General features: G+C 43.2%; 1 protein-coding gene across 1 annotated transcript in view; it reads right to left on the bottom strand.

The window, feature by feature from the left end:
• The window catches only part of LOC122540281 (trifunctional enzyme subunit alpha, mitochondrial), a 132650-nt gene that overhangs the window by 68288 nt on the left and 44626 nt on the right, over nt 1–19736 (bottom strand). The window contains exons 3-4 of the mRNA XM_043675762.2: nt 14312–14382; nt 2721–2854 (exon numbers count right to left, since the gene is read on the bottom strand). Coding sequence (XP_043531697.2) covers nt 2721–2854; nt 14312–14382 — 205 coding nt within the window. The remainder of the gene's footprint in view (nt 1–2720; nt 2855–14311; nt 14383–19736) is intronic.

Here is a 19736-nt window from a genome sequence, read left to right as displayed (position 1 = left end):
AGATCTTCCCTTAATCTTCTGAACTCCAATGAATACAATCCCAGGATCCTCAGCCGTTCCTCGTATGTTAGACCTACCATTCCAGGGATCATCCGTGTGAATCTCCGCTGGACACGCTCCAGTGCCAGTATGTCCTGCCTGAGGTGTGGGGACCAAAACTGGACACAGTACTCCAAATGGGGCCTAACCAGAGCTTTATAAAGTCTCAGTAGCACAACGGTGCTTTTATATTCCAACCCTCTTGAGATAATTGACAACATTGCATTCGCTTTCTTAATCACGGACTCAACCTGCATGTTTACCTTGAGAGAATCCTCGGCTAGCACTCCCAGATCCTATTGTGCTTTGGCTTTACGAATTTTATCACCGTTTAGAAAGTAGTCCATGCTTGTATTCTTTTTTTCCCCCAAAGTGCAAGATCTCACATTTGCTCACATTGAATTCCATCAGCCATTTCCTGGACCACTCTTCCAAACTGTCTAGATCCTTCTGCAGCCTCCCCACTTCCTCAATACTACCTGCCTGTCCACCTAACTTTGTATCATCGGCAAACTTCGCTAGAATGCCCCCAGTCCCTTCATCCAGATCATTAATATATAATGTGAACAGCTGTGGCCCCAACACTGAACCCTGCGGGACACCGCTTGTCACCGGCTGCTATTCCGAAAAAGAACCTTTTATCCCAACTCTCTGCCTTCTGTCAGACAGTCAATCCTCAATCCATCCCAGTAGCTCACCTCGAACACCATGGGCCCTCACCTTGCTCAGCAGCCTCCCGTGTGGCACCTTATCAAAGGCCCTTTGGAGGTCTAGGCAGACCACATCCACTGGGTTTCCCTGGTCTAACCTACTTGTCACCTCTTCAAAGAATTCCAACAGGTTTGTCAGGCACGACCTCCCCTTACTAAATCCATGTTGACTTGTTCTAATCCGACCCTGCTCTTCCAAGAATTTAGAAACCTCATCCTTAATGATGGATTCTAGAATTTTACCAACAATCGAGGTTAGGCTAATTGGCCTATAAAAGAGTTAAAAGAACATTAGAAACTGTTCAGCAGTTCTTGATCGCTGCCCAATTAAAAATGGTACACCAAATAGGCAAGACCTTTTCAGCAAAGTGACACATGCTGGTGAAATTCAGTCTTTCAGAGGACAAATTTTGTACTCTGTCAACTGATAAAGCTCCTGCAATGTCAGTGATACACAGATGATTTGTCAGACAAATGCTCAAATCAGTGCCTTGCGAAATCAACTACATCACTATATCATCTACCAAGAACAATTATGTGCAATGAGTCAAGAGATGAAATAGGTATGGGAAAGGGTCAACTTGAAAGTCAGCTTTATACCCTCTTAATCACGAGCCTTCCCCAAAGAGGTAGGATCACAGTATGATCACAACTTATTTCACCCATGCTTGTTGGTTCTGAAGGGCAGCTACACGAGCAAAATTCTGGAAATTACTTTATCAGGGATAGGCAAGAATGTGGAGTAATCAGATCAGTCATACAGTTCTAGACTGATAGAGACATACAGCACGGAAACAGACCCTTTGGTCCAACTCGTCCATGCTGATCTCATATCAAAGGTAAATCTCGTCCCATATTCCTCTAAACCCTTTGTTCATATATTCATCCAGATGCCTTTTAAATGTTGTAGTCATACCAGCCTCCAACACTGCCTCTGGCAGCTCATTCCATACACGTAACACCTCTGCATGGAAATTATTACCCCTCGGGTTCCTTTTAAATCTTTCCCTCTCACCTCAAATCTATGCCCTCTAGTTTTGGACTCTCCCAACCTAGAGAAAAGACCTTGTCTATTTACTCTATCCATGCCCCTCACAACATTATAAACTTCTAGGGTCACCCCGTCAGCCTCCGATGGTGCAGATAAAATAGCCACAGTCTATTTAGCCTATCCCTTTACCCTATCCCTTTACCTCAAACCCTCCAACCCTGGCAACATCCTTGTAAATCTTGTCTGAACCCTTTCAAGTTTCACAAAATTGTTTCAATAGCAGAGAGACCAGAATTGCACACAATGTTCCAATAGTGGCTGAACCAATGTCCTGTACAGCTGCAACATGACTTCCTAACTCCTATACTCAATGCCCTGATCAATAAATGAAAGCATACCAAACGCCTTCTTCACTATCCTATCCACCTGTGACTCCACTTTCAAGGAGCTATGAACATGCACTCCAAGGTCTCTTTGTTCAGCAACACTCCTCGGACCTTAACATTAAGTCGACAAATCCTCCCCTGATTCGCCTTTCCAAAACGCAGCACCTCACATTTATCTAAATTGAACTCTATCTGCCACAACTCAGCTTTTGGTTCACCTGCTCAAGATCCTGTTGTACTCTGAGGCCACCTTCTTTGCTGTCCGCTACACCTCCAATTTTGGTGTCATCTGCAAACTTACTAACCATACCTTTGCTGCTCACATCCAAGTTACAGTCTTTCAGACCTGCAGAAATGTGGTCGACTCTTAACTCCCTTCTAAAGTGGTCCTCACAAGCCACTTTGATCAAGGGACAATTGGGAAGATCCTAAGAGGTGAAAACTTTCACGGCAAATAAAGATTTTTGAATCTAAACACCTTTGCTTCTGCATCTCCTTTAAAATAAGGACAATCATACACAAATAAATGTTCATTATAAAGCATATTTCATACTGAATCTCATTTCTGAAACTAGACTTCAAAATGCAACCTACTTGATGTCAGCACCAGCAATGAAACAGCCTGGCTTCGATGAAATAAGAACAGCACTTCGAACACCATCATTTGCCCAAACTTCATTCATCACTTCAGTGAACTCCGATTGTAGCTTTTTAGATAGGGTGTTGACCTATACAGCATCAAAAGGAATTCAAATACATCACTTTCTTTGAAAAATACAATCCTTAATTTCCAATACACACTTCATTAGTTCTTGTTTAAGGCAGCGAAAGTACAATATATCCCCATAAACATCAATTCATTCATCCATCCATCCATCCATCTTTAGTGAAGGACATTTATCACAGGTAAACAATATTTGTTGGTCTTCTGCCAATAACACATCTGAGAATTAAGATGCATTTAACCAGCAGATTTATCCCATGACCTTCAATGTAGGAGTTACATAACGTGGAAACATATGAAGTATTACGCAAGACTTTTACCAGCACTTTTGAAAGTGATTTTATAGTGTGTCAATGTATTTTACAACTTAACCGGATTGAAAAAAACAGAGTGGGAAGAGAATGAGAGACCAGATTTGGAAGAACGCAAGGATTCAGCGCTGGAGAAAGTTACAGAAATGGGGAAAGAGCTTGACCAGGGAGGACTGGACCACTAGAAGCTCAAACCCTCTTTTGCTCAGTGAGTATTGGGTTGAATTTGGGAGTATAGTTAAGTCTGTTTCCCAGGAGGATTCTGGAGTAAGACACCAGCTGCTTTGAGACAGGACACTAAAGCCCAATAGAACTTGATATGTTCAAGTCAGACCGTTCATAGATTGACCAATTTACAATAAATGGGAATTTCATAGAATTACAGAGCACATGGAGAATATTTTACCTGTTGGGCCTGTTCAAGTTCATTGACGAAGCTATTCAAATAGTTCTAATGCAATACTTTTACCCTATAGTCCTGCACTATTTTCAGGAGTAGTTACTCAATTTGCTATAGAATCTATTTCCATCAGATTCCAGATCATGATCCAGTGAATAAATCTTACTTTTCTTCATGCCGCTTCTAGCTAGCTTGGCAATTATGTCAAACCTGCATCCTATGGCTACCAATAATTCTCTAAAATGAAACATTTTTTATTCAATTACCTAACAAACTCCTTAGTAATTTAAAAACCTCTACAAATTTCCCCATAACTTGCTGTAAGACCCAGTCTTCTTTGATCATAATACCCACACAGTGACACACACAGGTACATAGTAAAAGAATAAATTACAAATCAAGTAAAAGAGCGGTAATTTGCCAGTTTGTTCATTGTTTCGATGATGAGTACCGGTTCTGGATATAGGTTTGCTTGCAGAGCTGGAACGTTCATTTTCAAACGTTTTATCACCACACTAGATAACATCTTCAGTGAGCCTCCAGACAAAGCACTGCAGGTGTTTCCTGCTTTCTATTTATATGTTTCCCTCACATGACCCTCTCTCACTAGTATCCTTACTAGGAGAAAAAAAAAAATTTACCACTTTGACTGGGACAACACATCCATCTTCGGATGAATCAAACAGAAACATGCACGGGAATTCCTCGACGCATGGCATTCCAACCAAAACTCTATCAACAAACACATTGACTTGAATCCCATTTACCACCCCCTGTGAAAAAAGATCAGGAAATGACATCAACACTGGAAATGACATCACCAACCCAAGGAAACCCAAACATATAAATAGAAAGCAGGAAACAGCAGCAGTGCTTCATCCGGAGGCTTACTGAAGATGTTACCTAGTATGGTGGCCAAACATCTGAAAACAAACCTTCCAGCTCAGCGAGCAAACCTACATCCAGAACTTCATCCTGAGCTACAAAATCTTCTCAAAATTCGCCAAGTACCATTTCTTTGTAGAAGCCTAGTACAATGCATTGTATGCAGGTAAATACGTTGCTGAAATTCTGAAGTCACACTGGTCAAGGCATACATCTTCCACCAGGCTCTGAGGAATATTCACTTATTTTATATAAATTAGCATTTGTTTCTCAGAACATTCAACAATTCTTGAACGGGATATGAACTACAGAGTGTAAAGGTCAAGAACATAGTTTTCCAGCCCAACAGTTTCCAAGCACACAGCCTTCTGCCTAAAAACCCAGTGAAAACCAGTTCAATCTATGGCTCTGATCATCATCACACTTATGAAGAAGTCATCTACACTCAAAACATTAGCTTGTTGTCTCTCCACTGATTTTAAGCATTGACTAAAAAGAAACAAATCTATAGTTTTGCTTGCTTTCATCCATATTCTCTGTGGCTGGCTGGCTGGCTGGCTGGCAGCAACATCCTCCCCTTGATGAACCAATGCAATATCCAACCAACTGCCAATCCTTCAGCATAGCAAATCTTGGTGTCAAAATGTCTGAAATGTTCCTAGAAAAGTAACTAACTTGTAATTATCTTTCCAGAACAGTTCCCATATGAGAACATCAGTTTGTTTGTTTATTCTCCTTTGTTTTACAAGGAAGCTGGTGGACAAAGTTCAAATCACAACTTCCACTCATAGTTTCAATCCAAAAATGAGAAAAATAACGAGAAAACAATGAGATCTCGACAGAGGGTACTGATGCCTCTCCAGGTGAAAATCTTGAAGAAAAGAAATTACTGTTGTTTTAAAACCCTAGTAATAAAAAAATCATGGGACAGGAGAAAGGGGGCAAGCAATCCAAAGAGAGAGTCAGTCACTGGTAAGGCTAGCATTTAGTACCCACTTTAATGCTAGGTGTAGGGAATGCTGGATTACCAGAGAAATTGAAGCTACAGTCAAAACAGAGGCATGTGTCAAGTATGGGCAGCTGGGATCAAGTGAACAGCTAGAGGAGTATAAAGGCAGGAGGAGTACACTTAAGAGGGAAATCAAGAGGACAAAAAGGGGACATGAGATAGCTTTGGCAAATTGAGTGAAGGAGAATCTAAAGAGATTTTATAAGCACATGAAGGGCAAAAGAGTAACTAGGGACAGAATGTGTGTGGAACCATAGGAAATGGTTGAGATACTAAATGAACATTTAGTGTCAGTATTCACTGTGCAAAAGGCCATAGAAAGTTACGAAACCTGGGGAAATAAATAGTGATGTTTTGAAAAGAGTTCATATTAGAGAAGAGGTGCTGGAGGTTTTAAAATGCATAAAGGTGGATAAATCACCAGGAATTCAGGTATTTCAAAAACATTGTGAGAAGTTTGGCACGGTGGCACAGTGGTTAGCACTGCTGCCTCACAGCGCCAGAGACCCGGGTTCAATTCCTCCTCAGGCAACTGTCTGTGTGGAGTTTGCACATTCTCCCTGTGTCTGCGTGGGTTTCCTCCGGGTGCTTCAGTTTCCTCTGACAGTCCAAAAAAAAGAAATGTGCAACTTAGGTGAACTGGCCGTGCGAAATAGACCATAGTGTTAGGTGTAGGGGAATGGGTCTGGGTGGGTAGTGCTTCGCTGGCTCGGTGTGGACTTGTTGGGCCGAAGGACCTGTTTCCACATTGTAACTAATCTAATCAAGAACCTACACTAGGGAACAACTTTGCCACTGGTTTCATATAAGTGGGCGGCACGGTGGCACAGTGGTTAGCACTGCTGCCTCACAGCGCCAGAGACCCGGGTTCAATTCCCGACTCAGACGACTGACTGTGTGGAGTTTGCACGTTCTCCCAGTGTCTGCGTGGGTTTCCTCCGGGTGCTCCGGTTTCCTCCCACAGTCCAAAGATGTGCAGGTTAGGTGAATTGGCCATACTAAATTGCCCATAGTGTTAGGTAAGGGGTAAATGTCGGGGTAGGGGTATGGGTGGGTTTCGCTTCGGCGGGTCGGTGTGGACTTGTTGGGCCGAAGGGCCTGTTTCCACACTGTAATCTAATCTAAAGTTAGGGGAAAGATGGCTGGCCCCCTTGCTGAGTTATCTGCATCAGTGGCAGTCAAGGATGAGGTGCTGGAAGACGAGAGGTTGGCTAATATGCTGCTATTATTTAACGCTGGAAAGAAAATCCAGGAAACTATAGACTAATGAGCCTTATGTCAGTAGTAGGTAAGGTTCTGGATGTAGGTTTGCTCACTGAGCTGGAAGGTTCATTTCCAGATGTTTTGTCACCCTACTAGGTAACATCTTCAGTGTGCCTCAGGCGAAGTACTGTACATGATTCTGGCTTTCTATTCATACGTTTGGGTTTCTTTGGGTTGGTGATGTCATTTCCTGTTCTTTTTCTCAGGGGGTGGTAGATTTTGTCTAACACGATGTGTTTGTTGATAGAGTTCCGGTTGGAACGCTATGCTTCTAGGAATTCTCGTGCATGTCCCATTTGGCTTGACTAAGATGGATGTGTTGTCCCAGTCGAAGTGGTGTCCTTCCTTATCTGTATGTAAGGATACCAGTGAGAGAGGGTCATGTCGTTTTGTGGCTAGTTGGTGTTCATATCTCCTGGTGACTAGTTTTCTGCCTGTTTGTCCAATGTAGTGTTTGTTACAATTCTTGCACGGTATTTTACAGATGACATTAGTTTTGCTTGTCGCATGTATAAGTTCATTACTTGCTGTTTTAGCATGTTGGTGGGTTTGTGGGCTACCGTGATGCTAAGGGCTCCGAGTAGTCTGGCAGTCATTTCCGAGATGTCTTTGATATAGGGGAAAGTGGTTAGGGTTTCTGGACGTGTTTTGTCTGCTTGCTTGGGTTTATTGCTGAGAAATCAGTGGAATGTGTTAATTGGGTACCCGTTCTTTTTGAACATATGGTTTGGGTGATTTTCTTCTGCTCTGCATAGTTCCTCTGTGCTGCAGTGTGTGTTGGCTCGTTGAAATAATGTTCTGATGCAGCTTTGTTTGTGGATGTTGGGATGATTGTTTCTGTACTTCAATATTTGGTCTGTATGTATTATTTTCCTGAAGACACTGGTTTGAAGTTCCCCATTTGGCTGTTCACTCTACTGTGATATCTAGGAATGGCAGTTTGTTGTTTTCCTCCTCGAGTGAATTTTATGCCAATAAGGGTATTATTGATGGTCTTGAAGGTTTCCTCTAATTTGTTTTGTTTAGTGATAACAAAGATATCATCCATGTAGCGGACCCAAAGCTTGGGTTGGATGGTTGGCAGAACTGTTTGGTCGAGTCTCTGCATTACTACCTCTGCTAATAACCCTGATATTGGAGATCCCATGGGCGTTCCGCTGGTTTGTCTGTATGTTTTGTTGTTGAAAGTGAAGCATGTGGTAAGGCTTAGGTCCAGTAGCTTGACGATACTGTCCTTGCTGATGAAGTTGGTGGCGTTTGGTGTATGTGTCTTTGGGTCTTCTAATAGTGTAGTCAGTGTTTCCTTGGCCTGGTTAATGTTAATTGATGGAAACAGGACTGTTACATCAAAGGAGACCATTAGTTCATCCTCTATCTTAGTGTCTTTGATGGTCTTCAGGAATTCTTGGGTTGAATGGTTGGAGTGGCGTGAGTCTTCTACGAAGTATTTTAGTCTTTGGTAGGTAAGGTGTTGGAAGGAATTCTGAGGGATAGGATTTACATGCATTTGGAAAAGCAGGGACTAAATATGGATAGTCAACTGGCTTTGTGGTAGGAAATTGTGTCTCAACCTGATTGAGCTTTTTGAAGGGGTGACAAGATGACTGATGAAGGCAGAGCAGTAGATTTTGTCAATATGGACTTCAGCAAAATATGGATACAAAATTGTCTTGAAGGTAGGAGAAAGAGGGTTGCTTTTTGGACTGGAAGCCTATGACCAGCTGTGTACATAAAGATCGAAACTAGGTCCACAGCTCTTCATCATTTATAAAAATGATTTGAACGCGAATATGGGAGGAATGATTGCTAAGTTTGCAAATGTCACCAAAAATGGTGGTGTGGAGGACAGCAAATGTTACCTCAATACAATGAACCTTGATCAGATGGGGTTCAATTTAGATAAATGAGAAATGTTTGCATTTAGGACATCACAGTGGCTCAGTGGCTAGCATTGCTGCCTCATAGCACCAGTGAACGAGGTTCAATTCCAGCTTTGGGTGACCGTTTGTGTGAAGTTTGCACATTCTCGCCATGTCTGGGTTTCCTCCGGGTGCTCTGGTTTCCTCCCAAAATCCAAACATGTGCAGGTTAGGTGATTTGGCCAAGCTAAATTGCCCATAGTGTTCAGGGATGTGTTGGTTAGGCATAAATGTAGAGTAACAGGGTAGAGGAATGGGTTTGTGTGGGTTACTCACTGGAGGGTCAGTGTGGACTTATTGGGCGGCACGGTGGCACAGTGGTTAGCACTGCTGCCTCACAGCGCCAGAGATCCGGGTTCAATTCCCGCCTCAGGCGACTGACTGTGTGGAGTTTGCACGTTCTCCCCGTGTCTGCGTGGGTTTCCTCCGGGTGCTCCGGTTTCCTCCCACAGTCCAAAGATGTGCAGGGTCAGGTGAATTGGCCATACTAAATTGCCCATAGTGTTAGGTAAGGGGTAAATGTAGGGATATGGGTGGGTTTCGCTTCGGCGGGTCGGTGTGGACGTGTTGGGCCGAAGGGCCTGTTTCCACATTGTAATCTAATCTAATCTGGCTGAAGGGCCTGTTTCCACACTGTAGGGATTCTGTGATCTATGATCATGGTAAGACAAATTAGGAGAGATCACAGAGATGTACAGCATGGAAACAGATCCTTCGGTCCAACCTGTCCATGCCGACCAGATATCCCAACCCAATCTAGTCCCACCTACCAGCACCCGGCCCATATCCCTCCAAACCCTTCCTATTCATATACCCATCCAAATGCCTCTTCAATGTTGCAATTGTATCAGTCTCCACCACATCCTCTGGCGGCTCATTCCATACACTTACCACCCTCTGTGTGGAAAACGTTGCCCCTTAAGTCTCTTTCATATCTTTCCCCTCTCGCCCTAAACCTCTGCCCTCTAGTTCTGGACTCCCCCACACCAGGGAAAAGCCTTTGCCTATTTACCCTATTCTCTCTCAATTTAATGTCGGGTCCTGGGGAGTGTAGTCCAAAGAGACCTAGGAGTCCAGGTGCATAATTCCTTTAAAGTAGAGTCACAGGTGAATAGGATGGTGAAGATGGAGTTTGGCACACTTGCCCTCATTGTACCTCCCATAATCACTGTTCTGACCAATGTCATTTCGCAGCTGTACAGGACATTGGTGAGTCCACTTTTAGAATACCGTGTACAATTCTGGTCATTGTTCTATAGGAAGGATGTTGTTAAACTTGAGGATGCAGAAAAGATTTACAAGCATGTTGCTGGGTCTGGAGGGTTTGAGTTCTCCGGAGAAGATAAATAGAACACAAAGAACAAAAGTAGTACAGCACAAGAACAGGCCCTTTAGCCCTCCAAGCCCATGCCGATCATTATGCCCTAACAACTAAAAAAAAACAAACCTTTTGCCCTCATTTGGTCCATACCCTTCGATCCCCTCCATATTCACGCAACCATCCAGATGTCTCTTAAATGTCGCCAATGTGCCTGCTTCCACCACTCTCCTGGCAGTGCGTTCCAGGCACCTACCACTCTCTGCATGAAAAACCTCCCTCACACATCACCCTTGAACTCTTCCCCCCCCCCACCACCACCACCATGTGGAATACCACTAGTTACCAGTTTCCATTCTGAAAAGACACCCTTCCACCACTACTGTCTTCTATGACCAGGCCAGTTTTGTATCCATCTAGCCAGCCATCCCAAATCCCACATGATTTTAGTTTTGCACCAATCTATCATGTGGGATGCTTTCAAATGCAAAAGTCCATATAAACTACCCTTGTCAGCTCTTCAAAAAATTCAAATTCTCTGTACAATACCAGATTGTCTGTCACTAACTAGTCCATTTTCTTCCAAATGTGCATATATCTTGCCCCTCAGTATCTTCTCCAAGAACCTCCTCACCATAGACAACAGGTTCACTGGCCTTTAATTTTCTAGATTATCCCTACTTCCTTTCTTAGGCAAGGTAACATTGGCTAATCTCCAGTCCTGTGGAACCTTGACCGTGGTCAAAGAGGATATGAACATATCTGCTGATGCCCAAGCTATTTCTGCAGTAACCTAGGAGAGATCCCATCTAGCCCTGAAGACTTATCTACCTTAATGCAATTTAGGATACTCAAAACTTCCTCCTTCAATGTAGTGTCATTCTCTAGAATATTCACACACTCGTCCCCAACCTCAGCATCAATCATGTCCTTCTGCATGGTGAATACCGATACAAAGTATTCATTCAGGATCTCTCCCACTGCCTGTGCCTCCATGCATAATCCTACTCCTTTGTCCTTGAGTGGGAGTATTCTTTCCCTTGCTACCCTCTTTCTTCTAATTTATGCATAAAAATCCTTCCTATTACCACATTTAAGTTCCTTCCTAAGTTCTCGATACTCAAGGACTTTGTCACTTTGGAGCTGCCTAGACCTATCATATGCTTCCTTTTCCCTTTTAACCGAGCTTAAAATTTCTGTTGTCATCCATGGTTTCTGAAACCTGCCATTCCTAACCTTCAGTTTTGCAAAAACATGCACATCCTCCAGTTTAGTCAACTGGTCTTTGAAAGCCTCCCACATGCCAGACGAGGATTTGCCTTCAAATAACTGCTCTCAATCCACATCCAAGAGGAAAAGGGAAGCGTACATAAGATCTAGGCGGCTAAGAATAGAATGGGCCCTGGAAGAATATCAGGAGGGTAGGACCACTTTTAAACAAGGAATCAAGCGGGTTAAAAGGGGTCATGAAATAGCTTTAGCAAGCAGAATTAATGAGAATCCCAAAGCCTTTTATTCTTATAGAAGAAGCAAGCGGGTAACAAGAGAAAGGATTGGTCCACTAAGGATAAGCAAGGAAGGCTGTGTATCAAACCTGAGAAAATGGGTGAGATTCTCAATGATTACTTTGCATCAGTGTTCACTGAGGAGAGGGACATGATGAATCTTGAGATTAGAGATAGAAGTTTGATTACTCTGGATCACGTTGACATAAATAGGGAAGATGTGTTGGGTAGGCTAGAGGTTATTAAACTGGACAAAACCCCAGGACCGAATGGAATCTATCCCAGGTTGCTGAGGAAGGCGAGAGGGGAAATAGCTAGAGCCCTGACAGACATCTTTGCAGCATCCTTAAACATAGGTGAGGTGCCGGAGGACTGGAGGGTTGCTCATATTGTTTCCCCTCCTCCCCCCCCCCCCCCCCCCCCACCCACCCCAAGGGTATTCGGGATATTCTGGGTAACTGCAGACCAGTGAGCCTGACGTCAGTGGTGGGAAAGTTGCGGGGGAAGGTACTGAAGGATAAAATCTATTTATATTTGGAAAAGAATGGGCCGATCAGTGATAGGCAACATGGTTTTGTGCAGGGGGAGATTGTGCTTTATCAACATAAGAGAGTTCTTTGAGGAAGTGATCAAGTTGATAGATGAAGGGCGGGCTGATGATGTCATATACATGGACTTAACTAAGGTGTTTGACAAGGTTCCCCATGGTAAACTCATGGAGAAAGTGAAGTCATATGGTGTGCAAGGTGTTCTAGCTAGGTGGATAAAGAACTGGTTGAGCAACAGGAGACAGAGAGTAGTAGTCTCTGAAGGGAGTTTCTTGAAATGGAGAAAGGTGACCAATGGTGTTCCACAGGGATCAGTGCTGGGGCCACTGTTGTTTGTAATATACATAAATGATCTGGAAGAGGGCACTGTTGGTATGATCAGTAAGTTTGCAGATGACACAGATTGGTAGAGTAGCAGAAAGCATAGGGGACTGTCAAAGAATACAGGAGGATACAGATAGATTGGAGAGTTGGGTGGAGAAGTGGCAGATGGAGTTCAATCCAGGCAAATGTGAGGTGATGCATTTTGGGAAATCTAATTCTAGAACGAATTATACAATGAACGGAAGAGCCTTGGAAAAGTTGACGAGCAGAGAGATCTAAGAGTTCATGTCCATTGTACTTTGAAGGTTGCTGCACAGGCAGATAGAGTGGTCAAGAAGGCATATGATCTGCTTGTCTTCATCGGACGGGCTATTGAGTCTAAGAACTGGCAGGTCATGTTAAAATTGTACAAGACATTGGTTCGACTGCATTTAGAATACTGTGTACAGTTCTGGTTGCCACATTACCACAAGGATGTGGACGTTTTGGAGAGGGTATAGAGAAGGTTTACGAGGATGTTTATCTGGTATGGAAGGTGCAAGCTATCAAGAGAGGTTGAGTAGGTTAGGATTGTTTTCATTAGAAAAAAGGAGATTGGGGGGACCTGATTGAGGTCTACAGAATCATGAAGGGTACAGACAGGGTAGACAGAGATAAGCTTTCTCCCAGGGTGAAAGATTCAATAACAAGAGGTCACGCTTTCAAGGTGAGAGGTGAAAAGGTTAAGGACGCAATTGGCCCTTGTCCAATTAAGCATTTTCACCCGAGGACTACTCTTGTCCTTGTTCAAGACTAGGTCTGGTGTTTTTCTTCTCTGAAGGGTTAGAGACTGATGGGTGACTTTAAAGAAGTTTATAAAATCATGAGGAGCATGATTACGTTCAATACTAAGATAGGGTGAGGGAGTCCAAAACTCGAGGGCATAGGTTTAAGGTGAGAGAAGAAATGCTTAAAAAGGGCACGATGGGTATTGTTTTCATGGAGTGGATGGCATGGTGTATGAAAAGAGCACCAGAGCACGTGGTGGAGGCAGGTACAATTACAACATGGATGAGTACCTGTTGAGGAAGAGTTTTGAATGATGGGGGCAAAATGCTGGCAAATAAGAGTAGGTCTGACTGGGATATCTGGTTGTCATGGACGAATTGGATTAAAGGATCTCTTTGTGCTGTATGACTCCATGGCCCTAAATGTCCTTGAGCTTCTGCAGTAAGTACGGCCCAGGCACCTGCCCAAAACTGTTATAATCGCATAAGAGTTTGAATGAGCAACTGTGAAATATCTTGTAGACACAGTATTTAGGTGACTGGTCTAATTCAGTTTCGAGTCAATGATAATGCTGAGGATGTTCACCAATGCCATGTTCAAGAGAAATCAGAGACTGTCTCCACTGGAGATATTTTTTGGTTGGTACAAAACACTACTTTCCATTATCAGTCCTTGTCTCAAATGTTGTTCAAGTCTTGCTGCCAAGGACAGAAAGAGTTGTGAATGTGCAATAATCAAAGAACACTCCACTTCTGATGTGAAGTTTGATATATTATTGATCTGAAGATAGCTGAGCCAAGGTAATGATCCTAAAGAACTCATGGTGCTGAAATGGTTGCGCTTATTGGAGACCAACCATCACTTCATATGCAGTGGAGGACTTCCCCTCCTCCCCGATTCCCCACTGATTTCAATTTTGTCAAGGTCCCTTGACGTAACATTCAAGCAAATGTTAGGTTTATGTCAGTGGCTGTACATTTTGCATTACCTCAAATACCACTGTAACTTTAAAGGAATTGCCTTTTTGAAATCAGAATCAATATTCTGCATAATGATGTATATCACTGAAATATATTTGTGATTCAGCAACATGCAACTTGCTAAATGAAATGCAAATTTCATTTTTTTATTAGAACGAACAAATTGATTATGATACTCTTTCAATATTAGCACCAAATAAATGATATTAAAAAGGTAAAATTAGCTATTACCTTAGAATCTGGAGAATTAAATCGCACAACTGCAACATCACCTTTAATTTCACAGTTGACATGAGTCCGTTCTATAAGAAATGTAGAAAATTTACAAAAAGCAGGAGCATTTTTATTAAAAACGCAAAATACAATCAATTCGGTACCTCGCGTGATGCAATTTGGTACCTCGCGTGATGCAATTTGAAGTATACTCAGGATTTATCACGTTCTTTTGAGTCGAAGGGGATGCCCAGAGCACAGTGTGATGGAAGTGTAAATGTTTCCCTGAAGCAAGCAGTATGGACAATTGCAGATACACTTACTACTAAGTCAAGAACAGCAAAGTGTGGATTTTTAATGAACAAATTACAATAATATTGGAACCACAATCACAGTTAAGAGTCGTTATGACCAAGAGGAATTTTTGGCAACTGCAACCCCATCCAAATTATGAAACATAATTTTCAATCACCGTGAAATTTGTCAGGGCTATTCATTTTTGGATACGATCAGTATATTCTTCCTGGATTTTCAAACAGAAGAATAGTCATGGTCTCAACTTCTACCAGTCTGCTGATTAGGAATGTACCATAATCATGATATTCTTCAGTATGATTAAGATATAGTCATAGATTGGTGGATTACAATCCAGCCCATAATATACAAATTGGAATGGGTAGCTTCCAGACAATGCAAGTTAAATTTCCAATCACAATCAGTTCATAAATTCCTAAGTTCAAAATATTGGGGCAGAATTAAGTCATTTGGCCCATTCGATCTGTGATATTAAAAAGTTAACTTGCTCTGCTGACCGACAGGAAATCGGATGTCCCAAGACTAGGGTAGGATGCCTCTGACTTACAGATAGATTGTAGGAAATTGACATTATCACCTCCAATTATTCAGAGCCATTTACATGGCCATTTCCTTGCCATTAAGAGTAATTTACATGGTTATCTCCTACTATTTACATTTTCACCCCCTATTCACAAATCAATAAGGCAGCAAGATGGCTTAGTGGTTAGCATTGCTACCTCACAGCACCAAGGACCTAGGTTCGATTGCACTCTCAGGCAGCTGACTCTATGGAGTTTGTACGCTTTCCCCATGTCTATATGGGTTTCCTCCAGGTGGTCCAGTTTCCTCCCAGAGTTCAAAGATGTGCAGATTGGGTGCATTGGCCATGCTAAATTGCCCATAGTGTTCAGGGATGTGCAGGCTGGGTGGATTAACTGTGACAAACGTAGGGTTACACAGTTTGATTTGGGTGGAATGCTCTTCAGAGGGTCAGTGTGGAGTGGATGGGCCAAACGGCTAGCTTCCACAGTGTCGGGATTCTATTGAAATTACAGCATAGGTCAGCAGATTTTGGAAAAAAGTGTGAACGTAGTAGGGTTGTTGTCATGGGTGACTTTAACTTTCCCAATAATGATTGGAACCTCCTTTGAGCAGATGGTTTGGAAGGAGCTGTTTTTGTAAGATGTGTTCAGGAGGGTTTCCTAACTCAGTACGTTGACAGACCGACGAGGGGAGAGGCCATTTTGGATTTGGTACTCGGCAATGAGCCGGGGCAGGTGTCAGATCTTGCGGTGGGAGAGCATTTTGGTGATAGTGACCACAACTGCCTCACATTCTACATAGCTATGGAGGAGAGAAGCAGGCACAATGGGAGGATACTTAATTGGGGAAAAGGAAACTATGATGCTATCAGACATGAGTTGGGAAGCATGGACTGGGAGCAATTGTTCCATGGAAAGGGCATCACAGACATGTGGAGACTGTTTAAGGAACAGTTGTTGCGAGTGATGCATAAATGTGTTCCTCTGAGACAGGCAAGGAGGAGTAAGATAAAGGAACCTCGGATGACGAAAGTGGAGGAGCTTCTCGTCAAAAGAAAGAAGGCAGCTTACAGAAGGTGGAGAGAGCAAGGGTCTTGCTCAGCTCGAGAGGATTACAGGCAGGCGAGGAGGGAGCTCAAAAATGGTCTGAGGAGAGCCAGGAGGGGGCACGAGAAAAAGGTTGGCAGGAAGGTTTAGGGAGAATCCAAAAGCATTTTACACGTATGTGAGGAATAAGAGAATGATCAAAGAAAGAGTAGGGCTGATCAGGGGTAACATAAGGAATTTGTGTGTGGTGTCTGAGGAGGTAGGGAAGCCCTAAATGAGTTTTTTGCTTCTGTCTTTACTAAAGAAAAGGACCTTGTAGTGAATGAAACCAATGAGGAGCAGGTAAGCATGCTGGAACGGATAGAGATTGAGGAAGCTGATGTGCTGAAAATTTTGACAAACATTTAAGATTGACAAGTCGCCAGGGCCAGACCAGATTTGTCCTCGGCTGCTTTGGGAAGTGGGAAATGTGATTGCTTCGCCGCTTGCTAAGATCTTTGCATCCTCACTCTCCACCGGATTCGTACCGGAGGACTGGAGGGAGGCAAATGTAATTCGTCCCTTCAAGAAAGGAAATAGGGAAATCCCCGGCAATTACAGACCAGTCAGTCAGTCTCATGTCTGTCATCTGCAAGGATTAGAAAGGATTCTGAAGGATAGGATTTATGACCATCTGGAAGAGCATGGCTTGATTAAATGCAGTCAACACAGCTTTGTGAGGGCAGGTCATGCCTCACAAACCTTATCGAGTTCTTTGAGGATGTTACTAGACAAGTTGATGAGAGTCGAGCGGTGGATGTGGTGTTTATGGACTTCAGCAAGGTTCCCCATGGTAGGCTCATTCAGACAGACAGTCAGGAGGAATTGGATACAGGGAAATTTAACTGTCTGGATACAGAACTGGCTGGTCGACAGAAGACAGCGAGTGGTAGTGGAAGGAAAGTATTCTGCCTGGAAGTCAGTAGTGAGTGGTGTTCCACAGGACTCTGTTCTTGGGCCTCTACTCTTTGTAATTTTTATTAATGACTTGGATGAGGAGATTGAAAGATGGGTTACCAAGTTTGCAGACGACACAAAGGTTGGAGGTGCCGTTGACAGTATAGAGGACTGTTGTAGGCTGCAGCGTGACATTGACAGGATGCAGAGATGTGCTGAGAGGTGGCAGATGGAGTTCAAACTGGATAAATGCGAAGTGGTGCATTTTGGAAGGTCGAACTTGAAAGTTGAGTACAGGATTCTTGGTAGTGTGGAGGAATAGAGGGATCTTGGGGTGCAGGTACAGAGATCCCTTAAAATTGCCACCCAAATGGACAGGGTTGTTAAGAAAGCATATGGTGTTTTGGCTTTCATTAACAGGGGGATTGAGTTTAAGAGCCGTGAGATCTTGTTGCAGCTCTATAAAACTTTGGTTAGACCGCACTTGGAATACTGTGTCCAGTTCTGGTTGCCCTATTATAGGAAAGATGTGGATGCTTTGGAGAGGGCTCAGAGGAGGTTTACCAGGATGCTGCCTGGACTGGAGGGCTTATCTTACGAAGAGAGGTTGACGGAGCTCGGACTTTTTTCATTGGAAAAAAGGAGGAAGAGAGGGGACCTAATTGAAGTGTACAAGATAATGAGAGGCATAGATAGAGTTGATAGCCAAAGACTTTTTCCCAGGGCAGAAACTGTTAACAGGAGGAGTCATAGTTTTAAGCTGTTTGGCAGAAAGTATAGAGGGGATGTCAGAGGCGGGTTCTTTACATAGAGAGTTGCAGAGAGCATGGAATGCATTGCCAGCAGCAGTTCTGAAAGCGAGGTCATTGGGGATATTTAAGAGACTGCTGGACATGCATATGGTCACAGAAATTTGAGGGTTCGTACATTAGGTTTACCGTACATGAGGATCAATGGTCGGCACAACAGTCGGCTGAAGGGCCTGTTCTGTGTTGTTCTATATTCTATAACATTACAGTTGAAATTCTGACCTCACCCTACAGTTAAAAAATACAATTCACACCAGATCTGGCCATTCAAGGATGATTTGCATTACATGGTTTCCAAAGATGATATAGGGTAAGTTTTGGAAAGGATGATGAGAGATAGGATTTATAATCATCTAGCAAGCAACAATTTGATTGGAGATAGTCAACGTGGTTTGGTCAAGGGCAGGTCATCTCTCATAAACCTTATTGAGTTTTTTGAGGAGGTTACCAAATAGGTGGATGAGGGTAAGGCTGTTGACGTGGCATATGTGGACTTCAGTAAGGCCTTTGATAAGGTTCCACACGGTAGGCTGTTGGAGAAAATGCAGAGGCATGGGATTGAGAGTGATTTAGCAGTTTGGATCAGAAACTTGCTTTCTCTAAGAAGGCAGCGAGTGGTGGTTGATGGAAAATATTCAACCTGGGAGTTCAGTTACTGGTGGTGTGCCACAAGGATCTGTTTTGGGACCACTGCTGTTTGTCATTTTTATGAACGACTTGGACGCAAGCATAGGTGGATGGATTAGTGAGTTTGCAGATGACACAAACTTTGGTGGAGTAGTGGACAGTGTGGAAGAATGTTGCAGGTTGCAGGGGGACATGGATAAACTGCAGAATTGGGCTGACAGGTGGCAAATGGAGTTCAATGCAGCTAAATGTGAGGTGATGCTCTTTGGGAAGAATAACAGGAAGGCAGAACGCTGGGTCAATGGAAAGATTCTTGATGGTGTGGATATGCAGAGGAATCTTGGAGTCCACGTACATAGATCCCCGAGAGTTGCCACCCAGCTTGACAGTGTTGTTAAGAAGGCATATGGTGTGTTAGGTTTTATTGGTAGAGAGATTGAGTTCCAAAGCCATAATGTCATGCTACAACTGTACATAACACTAGTGCGGCCTCACTGGGAATATTGTGTACAGTTCTGGTCGCCCCATTACAGGGAGGACATGGAAGCATTGGAAAAGGTGCAGAGGAGAGGTTGTTGCCTGGTCTGGAAGGAAGGTCTTATGAGGAAAGGCTGAGAGACTTGGGTCTGTTCTCATTGGAAAGAAGGAGGATAAGAAGGAATTTGGTAGAGACATACAAGATGATCAGAGGATTAGATAGGGTAGACATTAGATTAGTTCACAAGTCAGCACAACACGAGGGCCTGTTCTGCGCTTTTATTGTCCTATGTGGTCACTGCATTGTGTCTTGAGTGGCATGTGACTGCAGGAGAGTGGCTGGGGGCTGTCTTGTGAGCATTATTGATTGTGGTGTAAAGATTTTGTACAAAGGGAAGACTGTTTCCTTGGTTCAGAGAGACCTTCACTGGACACGCATCGTAAGCATGGTGAACAGTTTTCAGGGTTTCTCCAAAGCTTCTCCTGTACTGCGCTTATTAAAATTTTTTGTTCACATAAGTTGGCGTGTTGCAGTTGCATCAAGCATGTAAGAATCAGAGGAAAAAGAACCGAACAGATCACGGCTAATATACTCCTCAACCCCATTTTCCTGCCTTCTCTCCATAACCCTTCAACCGATTACCAATTTAAATAATGTCTCACTCCACCTTAAATTTACTCACTGTCCCAGCTTGCACTGCTCTTTGG

The sequence above is a fragment of the Chiloscyllium plagiosum genome, unplaced genomic scaffold (genome assembly GCF_037043375.1).
Source record: "Chiloscyllium plagiosum isolate Xiang-an unplaced genomic scaffold, Cpla_swu_hap1 HiC_scaffold_3, whole genome shotgun sequence".
NCBI lineage: Eukaryota > Metazoa > Chordata > Chondrichthyes > Orectolobiformes > Hemiscylliidae > Chiloscyllium > Chiloscyllium plagiosum.
The sequence above is the reverse complement of the archived record's forward strand: the minus strand, read 5'-3'. Positions and strand labels throughout refer to the sequence as shown.